This window comes from Peromyscus californicus, unplaced genomic scaffold, assembly GCF_007827085.1.
Source record: "Peromyscus californicus insignis strain IS unplaced genomic scaffold, ASM782708v3 Scaffold_8__1_contigs__length_139910024, whole genome shotgun sequence".
NCBI classification, from domain to species: Eukaryota; Metazoa; Chordata; class Mammalia; order Rodentia; family Cricetidae; genus Peromyscus; species Peromyscus californicus.
This window is the reverse complement of record NW_026294606.1, coordinates 128118341-128135697: the sequence shown is the minus strand read 5'-3', so window position 1 is coordinate 128135697 and position 17357 is coordinate 128118341. Positions and strand designations below refer to the sequence as shown.

Below are 17357 nucleotides of genomic sequence, written 5' to 3'. Positions count from 1 at the left end.
AGGGGAGGTGGGAGAGGGAGTGGAGGAAGAGAAAGGAAGGAAAGAAAAAACAGGGTGTGAGTGAGGGGGACCAGCATCTTCACATCCTTGTCTTGCTGGATCAGGCAGGTGGAGACCACATCTACCTGTACCTCTCATGATAAGATCTCTATGGAGTGAAGGAAGCCTCGCTGGGCATGGGAGAGGCAGAGGACCAGGGGGGAGAGGGCTGGGAGCTCTGTGGATGTGAGGCCCAGGCCCTGAGCCCACCACATCTGTGCCTGTCAGGTGCTGGATCTGAGCCACAATGAGCTGTCCTTTGTGCCCCCTGACCTGCCTGAGGCCCTGGAGGAGCTGCACCTGCAGGCTAACCGTATCAGCCACGTGGGCCCAGAGGCCTTCCTCGGCACACCCCACCTTCGTGCTCTCTTTCTGAGGTGAGGGCAGGGGAGTCCGGATGGGGACAGTAGCTCCTCAGCCACTGCCCTGACATCCCTGCCTCTCCACACAGGGCCAACAGGCTTCATGTGACAAGCATCTCGGCCGAGGCCTTCCTGGGGCTTGCACACCTACGTGTGGTAGACACCGCAGAAAACCCAGAACGGGTCCTGGTCCGGCTGCCACCCAAGGGCCGGGGGCCCTGAGCCCTGAGGGCTAGCCAAGTAGCCCTGGCCTGAGTGCTGATGGATGGTGGGCTAAGAAAGGTCTAGTTGGGCCTTGGAGACTGGGCCTGTTTGTCAGAGCTGGCCAAAGCACCAGGAGCGGGCGTCCACAATAGGTGGGGTTGGGGGTGCTAAAGCGGGAAGTGTGATGACTTAACGTTCTGGGGTGTGGACTGCACCTCCCACCAGCTGGTGATGGGGAAAATAAACTGGACCCCTTTCCATGTTCATACAGATATGGACTCAGTGCCCTCTGGGACCCACCTCTTCCCTGCACCTCAGGGGAATATCTTTCCATCCCTGAGACCAAGCGGGGAGGCAAGGCTCCAGGATTTGAAGTCACACAGTTTGGTCCCATGGCCAGTGACTGATGTGGATGACCTGAGACAGACACGTGGGTCATTAACCACAAAAGACCCAAGCCATGGGCTCACCCAGGCCTTTCCAGGGAACTGGGCTGGGTGGGGAGGCCCAGGCCAGCCACTGAGTGGGCTATATCAAGGAAAAGACAGAGCTGAGGCGGGCATGGCCTTGGCTGTTTATTCTGTGTTGACCCTGGTGGGGGTGGGGCAGCTGTGTCAGCACAGCCCCTGGAGAACCCGCTGAGCTGGACAGCCTTAGTGGCATCTTTGGAGAGGGCTGTGGGGTTAAGACTGGGGAGGGGCAGGAAGTAAAGTGCTTGCAGGGCCCTCTGGGCTTGTGTCCCAGCCACCCTCCTTGCTCCAGATGCTCCTGGATGTGCAAACAGGACTCTCCAAGGCCCAACCAGCCAGACTGGGGTGAGGGTGCTGTCCCGATGTCCCTGGGGCCGGGGGCCTGGACAGGGCGAGTCCAGAATGTCCGCTGATTGTCTGCTTGTCTGCTCGGTGGCCCTGGAGCTCAGCCTGGCATTGTGCTGTGGGGCCTGTAGTCCAGGGATGGGCCTCACCTGCGGAGTCGCTGCAGCTAGGGGAGGCACAGGGGGTCAGGGGACCATCACCACATGTGCCCCGCCCCCCACCCGTGGCCACTCACCTCATTCTCCACCAGATTTCGCCGGTACAATGCCTCCTTCGCAGCCTCCTAAGGGAAGGGGTGATTGGCTGACAGTCCAAGATGACCCTGTCCCTAAACCCCAGGACCCACCACACGGGTCCAGCTTACCCTGCTTCCGTCATAGCCCAGGCGCCGGGCGGCCTCTGTATAGAAATGCAGCTGGCGCTCCAGATGGGTTGCGTACTCTTGAGAAGTGGCAGTGAGGGTCAGGGTCAGCGTCAGGTAGCTGCTTCTCCCCACTTTTGTCTCTGTCCCATTCCACGGGAATTCTCAGTTCCCTACCCCCGCACACACCTCTCTCCTGTCAGGCGGCCTCTAGCTCCTTTTACAGTCCCTCCTTCCCCAGCCCCACCCCTCCCCAGCCCCACTCCTGCCCTACCCCTGCGGATGCCAGCGCCCCCCTGCTCCAGCTGTGCCCTCTGCCACTGGCTACGTTGAACTACGTCCTGGTACTGCTGGGCCACTTCTGGGGGCACAGGCCGGCGTGCCTGCCTCAAGGCCAGGATCTAGAAGGTGAGGGGGGGGGGGCAGTGAGCCGATCTGAAGCCTGCTGCTAGGCCCGCCCCACTGAGCCCAGCAGGACTGGCACCCACCTTCCTTTCTAGCCGCTCTTGGTCAAAGGCCAGCACACTGAGGCTATGCAGGGGCCGGGCTGATCTGCAGGGGAGAGAGGATGCTGAGGGCTCAGGAGGAAGGGGGGGGGGTCCAAAGGAGTCAGTGGGCAGAGCCACAGGGGCGAGGAGATCTCAGAAGGGCCTCAAGAAGTCCAGAGACCAGGGAAAAGTAGATCTGATGCTGGAGGTTCTGGGGCATGTCTGCCATTCCAGCACTCAGGAAGGTGGGGCAGGGGGATCATGAATGGGTTTGAGACCTTCTTGAGGGAGAGAGACAAAGATAGAGACAGAGACAGAAGAAAAGTAGCCACGTCCATGAACTGAGAGGAGGGACAGAGTGAAGAAAGAGGAGGCTGAGGATGTTGACAATGGTCAGATATCAAAAGGGCAAGCAGATGCCGGGCGGTGGTGGTGCACCCTTTTAATCCCAGCACTCGGGAGGCAGAGGCAGGCAGATCTCTGAGTTCAAGGCCAGCCTGGGCTACAGAGTGAGTTCCAGGAAAGGCGCAAAGCTACACAGAGAAACCCCATCTTGAAAAACAAAAACAAAACCAAACAAAGGGTCAAGCAGAGGCTTTTGAACTGAATTCCCTAAGAGAAGGTTTCAAGAATGGCTCTGGAGTCAGATAGGATATGGTGTGATGTGCCATGGAAACCACACAAGGAACTGAGACGAGAGAGGAGTCGCTTCAGTGTGACCTAGTCCAGACTCACCTGTTGTTCCCTGGTTCCCTCCAAGAGGCAGCTATGGGAGGCACCTTTGCTTTGGGCCCAGTGACCTGTTTTGGTACAGAGAGCCAGTCCAATGAGTACTGAGCCCCTGACCCCAGCCCTACTCCCAGGGGTGGCTGATAGGCAGGGGACTCACTGTGGGCACAGCTGCTGGGAGGTGATCAATGACCAGCCACCTCTCCGTTGTAGTCTCCAACTGCTGGGCCGTCAATGGCTCCCGGATCCGGACCATCACTTCAAGCCGCCCCCCAGTGGGCCGGCGACCATCCAAAACCTAGGTAGGAATAAGAAGGGGTGCTGTGGGTAAGAGCAGCAGTCTCAAACAGAGCCCTCAGGAATGCCAGGGGTGACGCTGGTGACGCAGTCTGCAAGCACCCGCCACCGCCTCACCTCCAGGATCTCATGAACTTCGCAAGCTGTCTCCAACATATCCAGCTTCAGCTGCGCTGTGCCCAGTACCCTGTCAGTCTTGAATAGCCCCCTGTGTGTAGGAAGGTGTAGGGAGCGGTAACGGTAGGCAGGCTACTCCTCAGCCCTGGAGCCCAGAACCTGTGACCCCTGACTCACCCCTTGTGGACCACTTCAAACTTGATACCCTTGGTTTGAATGGCCCTTCGGAAGCCACGGTGGCCACGGTTGATGCAGAGTTTGAACTGCTCCTTGAATTCTATGCAGGGAAGGAGGGAAGAATGAGAAGAGGCTGGCTGTGGGGATGTGTGCACTGGCCTGTGTGTGTTGTGCACGCGCGCGCGTGCACGTGTATGGTTCATGTGGTGGTCAAAGCACCACCCCAGGTGTCAGCCTTCACCCCGCCTTGTTTGAGACGATGTTGCTCTCATTTGTGCACCCCAACATAACTGCCCACAAGCTCTCTTGTTCTCACCACCGCAGGAGTGTGGGGTTGCAGAGGTGTGTTACTGTGCCGCCTTATGTCAGACCTGGAGATTCGAATTTACACACTTCTGCTTGCACTGCGCTTGCTTTACCTACTGAACCACCCTCCCTCAGTCCTTGTCTTTCTTTTTTTTTCTGAGGGTGCTGGGGATGGAAGCCCAGGACTTGTGCATGCTGGGGCACACCTCTGAGCTACAATCCCACCCTGGCCCTAGTTTAAGGTTTTCTTTTGCAGGAGGCAAGGGGACTCACCAGGGGAGTCTGTATTTTTGATCACACTGGTCTTGTCTTTCTGAGCTTCTTCCTGTATCAGGGAAGGAGGAGGCAGCAATGATCAGGCCCAGGCTAGACCTGGACTTTCTGCTTGCCTGCTTCCTGGTCCCCACCTACTTGGAGGTTGCACCTACCACATTGGGATAAGGGAAGTCAAACCGGACAAAGGCATCCAGGTCACTGGGGGACAGCCCTGTAGGTAAACAAGGGTCAGACCTAGGGAGAGAGGCCAGCCCACCCCTGCCTCTGGGGCACCCCCTCACCTGTGGGTGTGGGCAAGTTGATTCCCTTCACGATAAACAGAAGCATGTCGTTGTTGCTCAAGTCCGGAAAGATCCTTTCAGTAGGCAGGGAAACAGAGGCAGGCACCTCAGCCCCAACCTGCAGCTCTCTTTCCCCTCAGTGGGGCGGGGAACCCTCCAGATGGTGGGAATGCCACTCCTGGGTTCAGGCCGCAGAGTTAGGCCTGACTTCTGGGCTCTGTTCGGTGCTCACGTACTTATTTGGTACCTACTTCTATTTATGTTTGTGTAATTTATTGTGTGTGTACACTCACGTGCATGCATGCAGGTGTGCCATGGCATACATGTGAAGAGAGAGTTCTTTTCTTTGAGCTCAGGTTGCCAGGCTTGGTAGTAGGTCCCTCTAGCTGCTGACCTACCTCATTGGCCCTCATTTCCTGGCAGCATCTCAGCTGTGCCCTTTATATTCCTGGAGTCCTACTAATTGCCACCCAGGACTCCAGCTGCTGGAGGATCCTTCCCTTTTGAAACAAAGTCCCATGTAGCGCAGGCTGGCCTAAAACTCACCTATATATAGCCAAGGCTGGCCTTGGATTTCTGATCCTCCCGCCTCCGCCTCCTGAGGGCTGGGATCACAGGCATGTACATCTGATAGATGAGGTCCTGGATCCCAGGACCTCACGAGTGCTGGGTAAGCATTCTACCAACTGAGCTACACATCCAGCCTCTTCCTGCCATTTAATAATTACTTTCTGAGTGTCTGCCAAGTGTCAGCCAGGGCCCTAGCCAACGCAGCACTTCATGCCCACCCCAGAGCCTTTGCATGCCTGTGTGCCCAGAGTCGAGTCCCGCAATAGTGTAGCTCCCTCCCCAGAAACACCCCAGTGGGGGCTTTGGGCCTACTTGATGACACTGAAGGTCCTTTGCTCAAAGCGGGCAGCAGGTGTGGGGAGACTGCGGGCGAAGGCTTGCTTTAGGGTGTCCATGCTCCGCTTACAGTCTTCTGCCAGCTTCTCGAACCTGCAGGGAAGGTATTGCTTGGGGCCCTGGCCAGCTGGGCTGCCAGTGCAGGTACTGGCGAGGGGGCACTTACTTGATCGTTTCAGTAACGTTGCCCAGGTGGGTGAACTGTGTGGCGTGGTTCAGACACATCTGCAGGGGAAGACTGAGTGTGGGTGGACGGCCAGGAGGAACAGTACCGGGGACGGGGACAGGTCACGGATGGAAACTCACTTCATGTTGCTGTCTCAGGAGTTTGGTAAGCTCCCCATAGCGCCGCACAGCCTCCTGAGACAGTCCTGGGCCAGGCCGTTGCACCAGTACAAAATCGTCCTTGTTGACAGGGGCGGGTGGCACCTGTGGAGGATGAGGCTGGTAGGCAAGGGCCTCCTGGCCCACTAGGAGCAGCTCGTCGGGGGCTTTGACATCTTCCTGCCCCTTACTCTATCTCGGTGTCTCGGGTCTCCCCTTAGTTCCTACACTGTCTGACATAATAAAGCCATCCTTTGGGCATCCAAGTCCCTGTCTGTGCAGCCCTGTACATGTGCAGGCCTGCTCTGTGGCTGGGAACTAGGGATGCAGCAGTGAATAGAGATAGCCAAGCACTGTAGAACACGCCGGTGATCTCAACACATAAGAGACTGTGGCCTAAGAATTGAAAGTCTGAGGACAGCATGTGATACACAGTGAGTTCAAGGCCTGCCTGTATATAGCACAGAGGCCCTATCTTTAAAAAAAAAAAATCAGAACTAAAACTATAAGAAGAGGGAGTTAGCCCAACAAGTCTCTACCTGGGGAGTATTCCAGGGAGAGAAGAGCATGTGCAAAGACCCTGAGGCTGGGGTGCAGCCGGCTGGTGTCTGAGACAGTGGTTGGAAATGAAGGCGTGAGGCAGATCAATCAAGACCAGGCCACAGGGAAGCTTTACATCTACCTGTGTGTCACTGTGGTCTCCCTCATTAGAATGTGTGCCCCACAGGGTGCGGATATTTGTCTATTTTGCTCAACATTAGGTTCCCAGAACCCAGTGTGTGCTCCATACAGATTTTCTGTCATGAATGCTGCTGTCTATCATACAAGGGATCCTGGGATCCTGCCTGATTTTCACAAAAACAGTGCTCTGAGTGAACAGTCCTACCCAACGTGGCAGAACCTGTTAACTGTCTCACAGAGATTAGAGTCTCTTCCCTAGTAATGGCACACAATAGTACTCCTAGCAAGAAACTGCAAGCCTTAGAATCCTTTGCAGCTAGGTACGGCCACATGGCTAGCTCTGGCCAATGGGAGATAAGCAAAAAGGCCTGGGTTCTGGAGGCAGCAGGGGTGTGCTGCTGTAGAGAAAGGGAGGTCAGGGTGTCCCCAGTGCCTGCAATGACTGCTGTCCTTTTCGCTCTACCCTTTCCATGGGGAGGAGTCAATGGGTCAGGGATCCATTTGGATCATGTGGACTAGGACAAGACCCTAGGAAATGAAAAGCAAAAACATGGAAAGGGCCTGGGCTCCTCAGGCACCTGTTATAGAGCCCAGTCTGTCCTAAGTGTGACATGCAAGAAACAACTGTCTCCTTTCAACAGCTGTCTTCCAGGGCCTATGTCATGGCAGCTTAAAGATGACCAGTACATTCTGGGTCCCATGGTTGCTGGCAGCGTGCACAGTAGAGGCCTCACCTTGGCGATGTCCACAGGTAGCCCATTGCGAGAGGCCTCCAGCATGGGCTCCAGCCCTTTGGCCTGGCGCAGGTGCATCTTGGCGCCCTCGACATCGTTCTTTTGCTTGCTGCGCAGTGCGGCCTGCAGGAGCTGCTTCTTGCGGCCCTCCAGAAAGGCCAGCTGCTGCTGGGCTATAGGTGAGAGGCCTCAGTGGGGGCTGCCCAGCCCAGTGGGGTCAGGTTGGCCTGGGTAGCCAGGGCAGAGGGGGAACCACTTACCCCTGGTGGATGTGCCCTTGGGGGCTGCTTTGCTTGCTGGTCCCGATGAGGGCGCCCTGGAGGGCGAGGACTTCAGCTGGGTTGTAGGGGCAGCAGGAGTGTTTTGCTGCAGAGAAATAGAGGTCAGGATGTTCCCACTGCCTGCAATTACTCATTCTCAAGTGTCAGAACCCAAAACCAAGGACCTATCTCTGTGTCCTCAACAAACTCATTATGTAGCTGAAGCTGGCTTTGAACTCCCCTCCAGGCTGGGATCACAGGTATGAGCCAGTGTGCCTGGTTCATCCTCAGCACTGACCACATCTATGGTCCTGTGTCTACCTACTCTGCAACAGTTCACCCCAGGGAGGCTACTCTGTGCCCATTCTGCAGATGAAAGGACTAAGGCTCAGGGCGCAAAACGGCTTGCCCACAGCCCACAGCCAAGAAGGCCTCTGTCCTTGTCTCACCCCACCTCAGCTCTGACCCCCTGTACCTTTTTAGGAGCTTCATCCTCTTCCTCCTCTGAGCCTTCATCGTGGTTAGCAAGCTTCATGGCAGTTTCCAGGACCCCCACCAGACTCTGCTGGGTAGACTCTGCATTCTCCAAGCCCTGAATTGGGGGGAAGCCTGGCGGCAGAGTGACCTGGTCAATGCCTTCCCATTGTTGTGAGGGCGACATTAATCTCTCCTCCTAAGGAATTCCAAGTCTTTCTTTTTGTTAGTTTTCTGTTTCTGAAACAGCCTCACTATGTAGCTCAGGTTCGCCTTGAACTTGCAATCCTCCTGCCTCAACCTCCCAAGTACTGGCATTACAGGTATGTGCCATGCCAGTCTTACTGTTTTCTGCATACCAAAGATGGAACCTGGGGCTTTGTGCAGGCTAGGTAAGTGTCCTAGCATTGCTCTGAACCCTCCAGCCCACCCTGAGACAGACAGATCTGAGTGGAGGAGCTGTGGGGTCCTCTAAGTACCGACCCCTCCTCCCACGGTACTGGCTTTTCCTGCTAGCACTCCAGGGCCTGCACAGATTCTAACAGACTCTGTCAGGTGGGCCTCAGCTGGGAAGGGGCTCCCAGATGTGGAAGGTAGCTGTTTCCACAGAAGACAGGTAGGCAGCTGAGAACTTAAGAGGTTTCTACTCTGCTGAGGAAGATTTTGGGAAGTCAAAGCCTAAAGGCTTGGCAGGAGTGAATGGAATGAAGCAGGGAGGAGGGAGACCGTTGGAAGATAGAACAGGCTCCAGACAACTTCCTCATTTTGAGAACTTTCCAGTTTCCCTGATAGAAACATTTCTGTCATGACTCACTTCACTCTGGCTGAGAGGCTTGCAAAGTTCCCGAATACACAGCATGGCTGTAGGAGACAGCCCGTAAGCAGGAACAGACCAGCAAAGGCCCAGCACAGAGGGAGTGGGATGGTGGGGCCCTTCCTTGGGACAGACCTTACCTGGGGGGAAACATACTTGGGGTGGGCCTACCTAGAGGTGTAGCCCACCTGGGGGTACTGGCAGCTCCGTCACATCCACAGCTCGGCCTGCCTTGTGGGCTCGAATGGCGTCTTGGTATTGCTGCAAGGCACAGAGGTGTTAGGGGGACCTGAGAGAGGTCCTGGGGGCATTTGTCTGGTCCCCTACACACCTTGACAATGCGCTCGTGCATGCGTGCCTTCCGCTGGTCACCCTTGGCCTTGGCCTGGGCTGCAGCCACATGGTACCGCTCCATTCGCTGCTCCAGCGCCTCCAGGAGGCTCCTCGGGGGTTGGGGAACCTCTGGCCACAAGATGTGGGAAGGAGGTTAAGGGTGGAGGGAATTGGGCACTGGTCCAGTGTGCCCACCTCTAGGGATCTTAGCAGCCTACCTGGCCTGATGGGTGCTGAGGCGGGGGTCAAAGGTTGTGCTGCTGGCAGAGGGGGCTCTGGAGACAGCTGGTCTGGAGACAGAGAGGCCCAGCCCAGTGAGGGGCTTGCTTGGTGATCTTGGAGAGCACCAAGATGAATAGTTGGAATAGGAGGGGGGATGGGATAGGGTCCTCACCAGGTGGGGGTGGGTGGGATAGGGTCCTCACCAGGTGGGGGCATGGGTTAGGGTCCTCACTGGGTGAGGGGTTGGGATATGGTCCTCACCGGGTGAGGGGTTGGGATATGGTCCTCACCAGGTGGGGGGGTGGGATAGGGTCCTCACCAGGTGGGGGCGTGGGATAGGGTCCTCCACCAGGTGTGGGGGGGTTGGGATAGGGTCCTCACCAGGTGGGGGGGGGTTGGGATAGGGTCCTCACCAGGTGGGGGGGGTTGGGATAGGGTCCTCACCAGGTGGGGGGGTGGGATAGGGTCCTTACCAGGTGGGGGGGTTGGGATAGGGTCCTCACCAGGTGTGGGGGGCTGGGATAGGGTCCTCACCAGGTGGGGGGGTTGGGATAGGGTCCTCACCAGGTGTGGGGGTTGGGATAGGGTCCTCACCAGGTGGAGGGGGCAGGCGGGAAAGGTCCACAAGTTCCCCACGGCTCAAGGCCTCCAAGACAGGGTCAAAACTCTGGGAGAAAGAATGAGATGAGTGGGTAGGGGGCCCACCAGGACCCCAGGGGGTGTTCCATACCCTGCCCAGTGGCAGGGGATTGCCCCCTCCCTGGGGCCACCCAACCCATGCTCTACCAATACTGAGATACTGATAAGGGGCACAGAAGACGGCAGCCAGCCGACTAGAGGAGCCAGCAGGAGGGAGGCCTGCACTCTCCCCCGGCTCCTCCACCAGCAGGCCCCATCTGTGGGCTGAAACACACCTTGGCCACTCTCAGGTGTCTGGTGGCCGCAGCAGTGTCGCCCTGATGCTTGGCATGGAGGGCAGCCAGTTTGTACTCATGCTGGAGGCTCTGCAACTGGGCCAGGGGGGTGCAGGGACCTAGGAAGAGGAACGCAGAAGCCCAGGCCAAGTTCACCACACAAACTGTCTATCTGATTCTTACAAGTTTTGAACCCATTTCATAGATGGAAACCCGAGCGTCAGAGAGGGTTTGCTCTCTGCCAAGACCACTCAGCTTTCAGGTGGCATGAGGCACAATCAACCCTAGGCCTGGAGGTTCTGAGCAGTAGAGTTTCTCTCCTCAGAATTCTTTAAATCCTGCTGTACACCCTTTAACTTATCAAAGTGCTTTTTTTTTTTTTTTTTTTAACTTTTTAAAACTTATTTCATATGCATTGGTGCTTTGCCATGGCTGTCGGGTGCAGTTACAGACAGTTGTGAGCTGTCATGTGGGTGCTGGGAACTGAACCCAGATCCTCTGAAAGAGCAGTCAGTGCTCTTAACCGCTGAGCTATCTCCTCAGCCCCCCCAGATTGCTTCTTAAACTTTAAAAGAAGCCAAGGCTGCCACTACAGTACCTTAAAACTGAGCATTTGCCGGGCAGCAGTGGCGCATGCCTTTAATCCCAGCACTCAGGAGGCAGAGGCAGGTGGATCTCTGTGAGTTCGAGGCCAGCCTGGTCTACAGAGTGAGTTCCAGGACAGGCTCCAAAGCTACACAGAGAAACCCTGTCTCAAAAAACAAAAAAAAACAAAAACAAAAAAAAAATCCAAAAATCCTATAAGCATTATAGAGAACTAACTGTACGCCTTTCCCCGCTATGTGGCATCTGGGTCTCGGGGTCGATGGTGGAATGGGGGCCTGGCACATGTTGGGTACCTGCACGGCCACCAAACTACGCTGATGGCTGCAACACCAGGATTCCTGACCAGGAGACGCAGCAGGCAAAGACATCTGCATCACCTGGTGGCCTCGGTTTGATTCCTGGAACCTACACAGTAGGAGGTGAGAACTGACTCCCATGGGTTATCCTCGGACCTTTGCAACATTCCACGGCACAGACAACCCCCACCCCCAATTAAAAATGTAAAATTAAAAGTGATTGGAAACTCAACAACATTCACTTTAACGAACACTTTTGGATTCATTTGTTTTATGTGTGTGAGTGCTTTGCCTGTGGGTATGTGTGTGCCCACAGGTGTGCCCACAGGTGTGCCTAGTGCCCCTGGGAGGCCAGGGAGGGCGTCAGTTCCTTTGAAACTGGAGTTACAGACAGTTGTGAGCTACTATGTGGGAGTTGGGAATCAAACCTGGGTCCTCTTCAAGATCAACAAATGCTCTAACTGCTGATCCATCTCTCCAAGCCCCTACTTCTTCCTTTGAGTGTGAGACAAGGTCTTATTATATAGCCCTGGCTGGCCTAGGCTGGCTATATAGACCAGGCTGGTTTTGAACTCAAAGTGATCTGCCTTCCAAGCACCGGGATTAAAGGCCTACCTCTTATTTTGTAAATTATAGTTAAATACAGAAAACTTACTTAAAATTGTTTTTCCTTCTCTTTTAAATATTTTCTTTTTTATTTGGGGGGGAGGTAAGGTGGTACACACCTTTAATCTTAGTGCTCAGGAGGCAGAGGCAGGAGGATCTCTGTGAGTTCACAGCCAGCCAGGTCTACACAGTGACTTCCAGGACAGTCAGGGCGACACAGTGAGACCCTGACTCTATTGTGCACGCGGTGGTCAGATGACAGTTTGAACACCTGGCTCCCTTCTCCCACCTTTGCTGGGTCTCAGCCTTCACCCACTTCACTGGTCTCCTTTCCTCTTTCTGAGGAGGGTCTTTCTATGTAGCACAGGCCATCCTCCAAGTTGTGATCCTCCTGCATCAGGCCTCCTTAGTGCTGGCTCACATGTATGTGCCAACACGCCTGACTCATTGTAACCATGCTTTTGTGTATGTATTGTTTTATGTGTGGACATGTGTGCCTGTAGAGGTCAGAGGCCAACATCGAGTCTTCCTCAATTCTTTCTGAGACAGTCACTCAACTGAACTTGGAGCTCACTGACTGGCTAGATGGGCTGGCCAGCAGCAAGCCCTAAGGATCCTCCTGTCTGGGTCCTCCTGCTGGGATTCAGGTACACACAACCATGCCCAGCTTTCTGCACAGGTACTGGGATCTGAACTCACGTCCTCATGCATATAAGGCAGGAACTTTACCTGCTGAGAGCCATCTCCCTATCTATTAACTGCCTCCGGCCCCACCCCCCACTTTTTTGAGACAGGGTTTCTCTGTGTAACAGCCCTGGCTGGCCTGGCCAGGCTGACCTGGAACTCAGCTATCTGCCCCCCGAGTGCTGGGATTAAAGGAGTGTGCCATCACTCCTGGCTCTATTAAGCACTTTTAAGTGTATAGTTTCATGGCATTACACACATCCACAAAATAGTGCAGCCCCCTCACCATCTCTATGACATATTTCCCCAAACTAAAACTCTGCCTCTACTGAACACTCACTCCTGCCTTCCCCCCAACATGCCACCTGCCATTCCACTTCCTGTGCTCAGGGACCCGACAGCCCTGGGCCCTCCTGGGAAGGGATTAGGGTCTCTGTCTTTATAGCTTCTTCACTTAACATCATGTCTTCATGGCTCTTCCATGTTAGAGCATGCTAAAAAAATAAAAACATTCCCTTTTATGGTGCACAGCCTATGTTCTGAGGTCTCTGAAGAGCCTACACAGACCCTCTATCACCCTGGCCCTTCCCACCATTTACTTGGAGGCAGCTGGGGCTTGGCAGAGGGTTGTGTGATGGTAGATGGGGTCTCCAAGGTGACACTGGACTCTGGAGCTGGCAGGTTCACAGGAGACAGGTGGGGAGTAGCATGGGTGTGGCTGTGCCCGGCCGCTGGTACCTTCCCCAGAGTGACAAGTGGTGGGATGTCTGCTTCATTGATGATGTTGCCCTTCCTGGAAGAGGCCAGCAGGTTTTCCAGTGTCTGAAACAGGATGTGAGTATGAGTCTGAGAGTAAGTCGGAGCTCAGTGCTTCTGGGTCCAGGTAGAGTCCCAGCGCCCTGCCCTTGGCCTGCTCACCTTGAGCCCTCGGTCATAGCGTCGCATCTTGGCACTGTCCCCAGCTTGCCTGGCGCTCTCCACTGCAGACTGGTAGAGGGCTAGCCTCTCCTGCAATATGGCCTCTACTCCTGGGTTGGAACCCGAAGGCTTTGGCTACAGGAGGATTGGGGATACAATCTGGGTGGTGACCCCACTTAGGCCACCCTGACCAACCCCTTATAACATGAACACATATTTCCCCTGGAACAATCTTCCCTGTTCCCAATGATGGAGACGTCACAGTTCAGAGGTTCAGAGGTAGCATATCACCTGTGCCCAAGGTCACATGTAGAAGGGGTGAAAGGTGAGCCTTAAAACCCCAGGCTGCGTGTGTATGTGTGACTTAGGGGAGACATACCTGGGCCATAGGCATCAGGGGCTCCACAGCCTTCTGTTCCTCCCCAAGAACCTCGTTTAGCTCTGCCTGCAGGGATACATGGCCAGAGTAGGAGGTAGAGGCTGCTGGACAGGGCACTGAGATGATATACTGCCATATGTCCTGGCCCTGTGCTCACCAGCAGGTCCTCATCAGCCTCCACATCATCCTCATCGGTCCCTTCCTCATCCTCATCCACGTCTCTCATGCAGAGCCGGGCCATCTTCTCAATGGCCTCCATTGGCAGGGGACCTGGGGGCAGGAAAAGCTTCAGCTAGAGCAGTATATTCCCAGAGCCCCAGGCACCCATCCCCACACTCAGAACAGCATAGCAAGCAACAGATGAACAGATCCCCTTCCCTGACCGCTGTGCCACATCACCATCCTGGAGTCCTTCTAGCCTCGTGCCATCTACCATCTGCCATCTGCCAACCCCAACCTCCAAGCACTCATTTCTTCCCTAGCCAGTCTCAGCTATGCTGCCAGGCACCCTGAGTTCCAACCTCAGCTCTGGAACAGTCTCATTGTATGATGCTGAGCAAGTTACTTCACCTCCCTGGGCTTCAGGAGAGCGGTAACTTAACAGTAGACTGTAGGACTAAAGGTGAATTAAACTCTTGGAGCAGCAAAGCCTCCAGCTGTCCCTGCCTCATCTACAGAGAGCAGCACCTTCCTCCCCAGGCTTGCACCCTGATACATTCTGTGAATCCCCACTTTTGTGCTTGGGGATATAATTAAGTAAAATAAAGGCTACTATAAAGCTCATCACATAAGATGGACAGCCACAAGGTTGCTAGCAGGTCTCCTGTGTGGTAAATACAGCACAGGTACACTGGACAGGATGACACACATCTGGAGAGGGTAACTGAGATGTTATTCTGGCATTCAGAGCATCATGTAATTTATTAACGATTCTGGAATTCCACCACTTAATTACCTCCACACTGGATGTGGGTAGGAGAAAACACAACCGTGAATCAAGTGGGAGACTGGCTCGATGGCATGTTGTTGGCATGGTGCTTATGTTTAAGGAAACAGTATTCTCAAAAAAAAAAAGTTAAAAGCCGGGCAGTGGTGGAGCATGCCTTTAACCCCAGCACTCGGGAGACAAAAGCAGTTGGATCTCTATGAGTTCAAGGCCAGCCTGGGCTACAGAGTGAGTTCCAGGACAGTCAGGGCTGTTAACACAGAGAAACTCTGCCTCGAAAAACCAAAAAAAAAAAAAAAATTAATTGAATACTGGGAAATACAACTAAGGTTGTACTTTACATTATCTAGTGTTTGTGTGTATGTGCATGCTTATGTGCACATCTGTGCTTCGGCACATGTGGAGAGGGACTGAACACGGGTGTCAGGCTGCAAGCCTCTTTACCCACTGAGCCATCCTGCTGGCCCTCTGGTCATGGTTTTATTAACTAGTAACCCACAACCTTGTCTTCTGGGTGCTTCTATCTAAAGATTTACTGTATGTTGACTAGTGCACACTGCACTGGTGACCAGCAGACCTGTGGCTCCCACCTGAACGCAGCCACCTGACACACACGTTACTTACCAAAGGCACAGGATCACCACCTATGCCTCGAAACACCAAGCAGCACTCTGCTTAGGCCACTGCGAACAGGGAAGTTACTCACATAAAGCACAAAGCAAGGGGCTGGGAAGACGGCTCGGTGGTTACAAGGGCAGAGGACCTGAGTTTGGTTCCCACAACCACTTCAGCTCTGGGAATCTGATACGCTCTTCCAGCTTTCATGTATGTTTGCACACATGTGACACACAGACATAGACATACACACACACATACACACACACAATTCTAAAAAAGGAAAGAAAATGGTGGCAGAAAACAGACTGGATGAGGCCCAGCTGTATTCACAACGGACCCTGTCACCTAGACTTAGACTCCAGGAAGGTCTTTTGTCGTCTCTCCCCACCCCCACTTCCAACCCAGTGCCCGGCTCCAAGTACTGTCTACTGCAGAAGTTCCAAAAATATTCTCAAGTATGTTGAGCATCTTACCTTTGCCTTTGAGTTTCTCCAGGGCCTGGGGCTGGTTCCCCACCAAAGCCAAGAACTCAGCCTCCAGTTCCTCATCATTTACCCCATCCTCAGGGATCATCAGGCCATCCGGGGAGAAATCAACCAGCAGACCGAGCTGTGGGAACAACCATGGTCTAGTTAGACCTTCCATATACCACTCAGCCAGAGGTAGCCAGGATGGATCCAGAGAGTCCCCATGGAAGGTAGGAACCAAATCTCTAAGGGTAAACTGTTTCCTGGGGATACTAGGAGGCTGAGACACACATACCATGCAACAGTGTCCTGGCCCTTTGACTGAGCCCTAACCCTAGCATGTACAAAGCCCTGGGTTCCATCCCCAGCATGGCAAGGAAAAAAATTTAAAAATGTAAGCCCTGACAACAGCATCTAAGTTGAAACTGGGTCTTCTCTGCAGACCTGCCCTGTTTTGGCTAATGACCAATAGAATATGATGATATTCATTTGCACACATGTGACACACACAACACAGACACACACACACACACACACACACACAATTCTAAAAAAGAAAGAAAATTGTGGCAGAAAACAATATATGAGATACATGAAATTACCCTTTCTGTAGGTCCAAACTGGCCAAATACTAGCAATTTTATGCATAGTTCCACCTACTGGGAATAATAATTACATACTATGTCCTAGCATTTTCCATAAATAATCTTAATAAGTCTTTACAACTGTCCTGCCATTTAGGGACTCTTCCAGGTCTCCATTCCACAGGTGGGAAAACTGAGGCTCAGAGCTACAAATATATCTGTCAAACGTACCAAGGCCAGGATGGAACCCAGGTTAGACAGACTCAGACCTGAACACTGACCTTGGCCCTGGGTTCCCTGGTTCAAAGCTGGGACAAATCAAATTTCCACAGGCTTTGGACCTGGAGTATGGCTCTGGGCCACACAGTTCTGTGGGTTTTCCTGTACACCCCTGTACTGACATTTCTGTCTGGCCAGGCTGTTCATTCTTATGACCTTGGTTAGCTAGCTGTCTTGTCTACCTGAGCCTCGGTGTCCTCATCTATACAAATGGGAGTAAAGAGTGTGGCCTGGCCCAGCTGATTCAAAGGCTTGAAAAGCTGGTCTGATTGCTGCCTCTTCCCGGCTGGAACTGCTGCAGCAACAGGTGTTCCCCGTAACCAGGGTGGGGAGCCAGAAGCTGGATGGGTCAGGCCAGTAGGCCTTACAGTCAGGGGGCGGGGACTTGGGTTCACCTGGTGGCGAGGATCAGTCTTTTCTGGGGGTGGGGCACTCCCCCGAATGTGAAGAAGGGTGGGGAGAGACCCTGAGGAAGGGTGGAAAGGGACTCCTAGGTGGGCAGAAGGGCGCACACTCACCTGGCGGGCGGTGACAGCGCCTCGGCCCGGAGGTGCCGGGGGTCCATTCCTCTTGTGCATCTTCCAGGGTCGAAGCCCGGACTACCAGCCCCGGCACCTTGGCCTTGCCCTGCCTCTTCCCCGAAGCCGGGTCTCTGATCTCGCTGTGCTCCTGAGCCCCGAGTGCCTCCTCAGTGCCCGGCCCCCGAGATTCTCGAGTTTTAGCCACCTTGCTTCCGCCTTGGCCTTCGGGAGCGCGGCTACGGGGTTCGCGGATCTCTGTAACTAAACTACAATTCCCGGCAGCCAGTGCGCGAATGCGCATGCGTTTAACACGAGGTGGCGCGGAGAGAAGGCGGAGCG

At 54.3% G+C, this 17357-nt stretch overlaps 2 protein-coding genes across 2 annotated transcripts in view; one reads left to right on the top strand and one right to left on the bottom strand.

Annotated features, from left to right (window-relative positions):
* Podnl1 (podocan like 1) overlaps positions 1–871 on the top strand; it is a 16138-nt gene extending 15267 nt beyond the window's left edge. Inside the window, exons 8-9 of the mRNA XM_052728683.1 lie at positions 268–416; positions 491–871. Of these exons, the coding sequence (XP_052584643.1) occupies positions 268–416; positions 491–623 (282 nt within the window). The 3' untranslated portion in view covers positions 624–871. The remainder of the gene's footprint in view (positions 1–267; positions 417–490) is intronic.
* Positions 872–1167: 296 nt separating this feature from the next.
* Positions 1168–17271, bottom strand: Cc2d1a (coiled-coil and C2 domain containing 1A). The gene is made up of 29 exons (XM_052728674.1): positions 17016–17271; positions 15641–15776; positions 13761–13873; positions 13604–13669; positions 13225–13359; positions 12906–13128; positions 10115–10233; positions 9795–9867; positions 9197–9268; positions 8977–9107; positions 8834–8906; positions 7833–7966; positions 7358–7463; positions 7098–7270; positions 5665–5787; positions 5525–5583; positions 5335–5451; positions 4453–4526; positions 4324–4382; positions 4169–4220; positions 3590–3689; positions 3413–3503; positions 3159–3296; positions 3005–3069; positions 2270–2333; positions 2056–2182; positions 1785–1861; positions 1656–1703; positions 1168–1586 (listed from the first exon to the last, which is right to left on the bottom strand). Exons 1-29 carry the CDS (start codon positions 17073–17075, stop codon positions 1566–1568), a joined length of 2829 nt encoding a protein of 942 aa, XP_052584634.1. The 5' UTR covers positions 17076–17271; the 3' UTR covers positions 1168–1565.
* Positions 17272–17357: the final 86 nt, after the last annotated feature.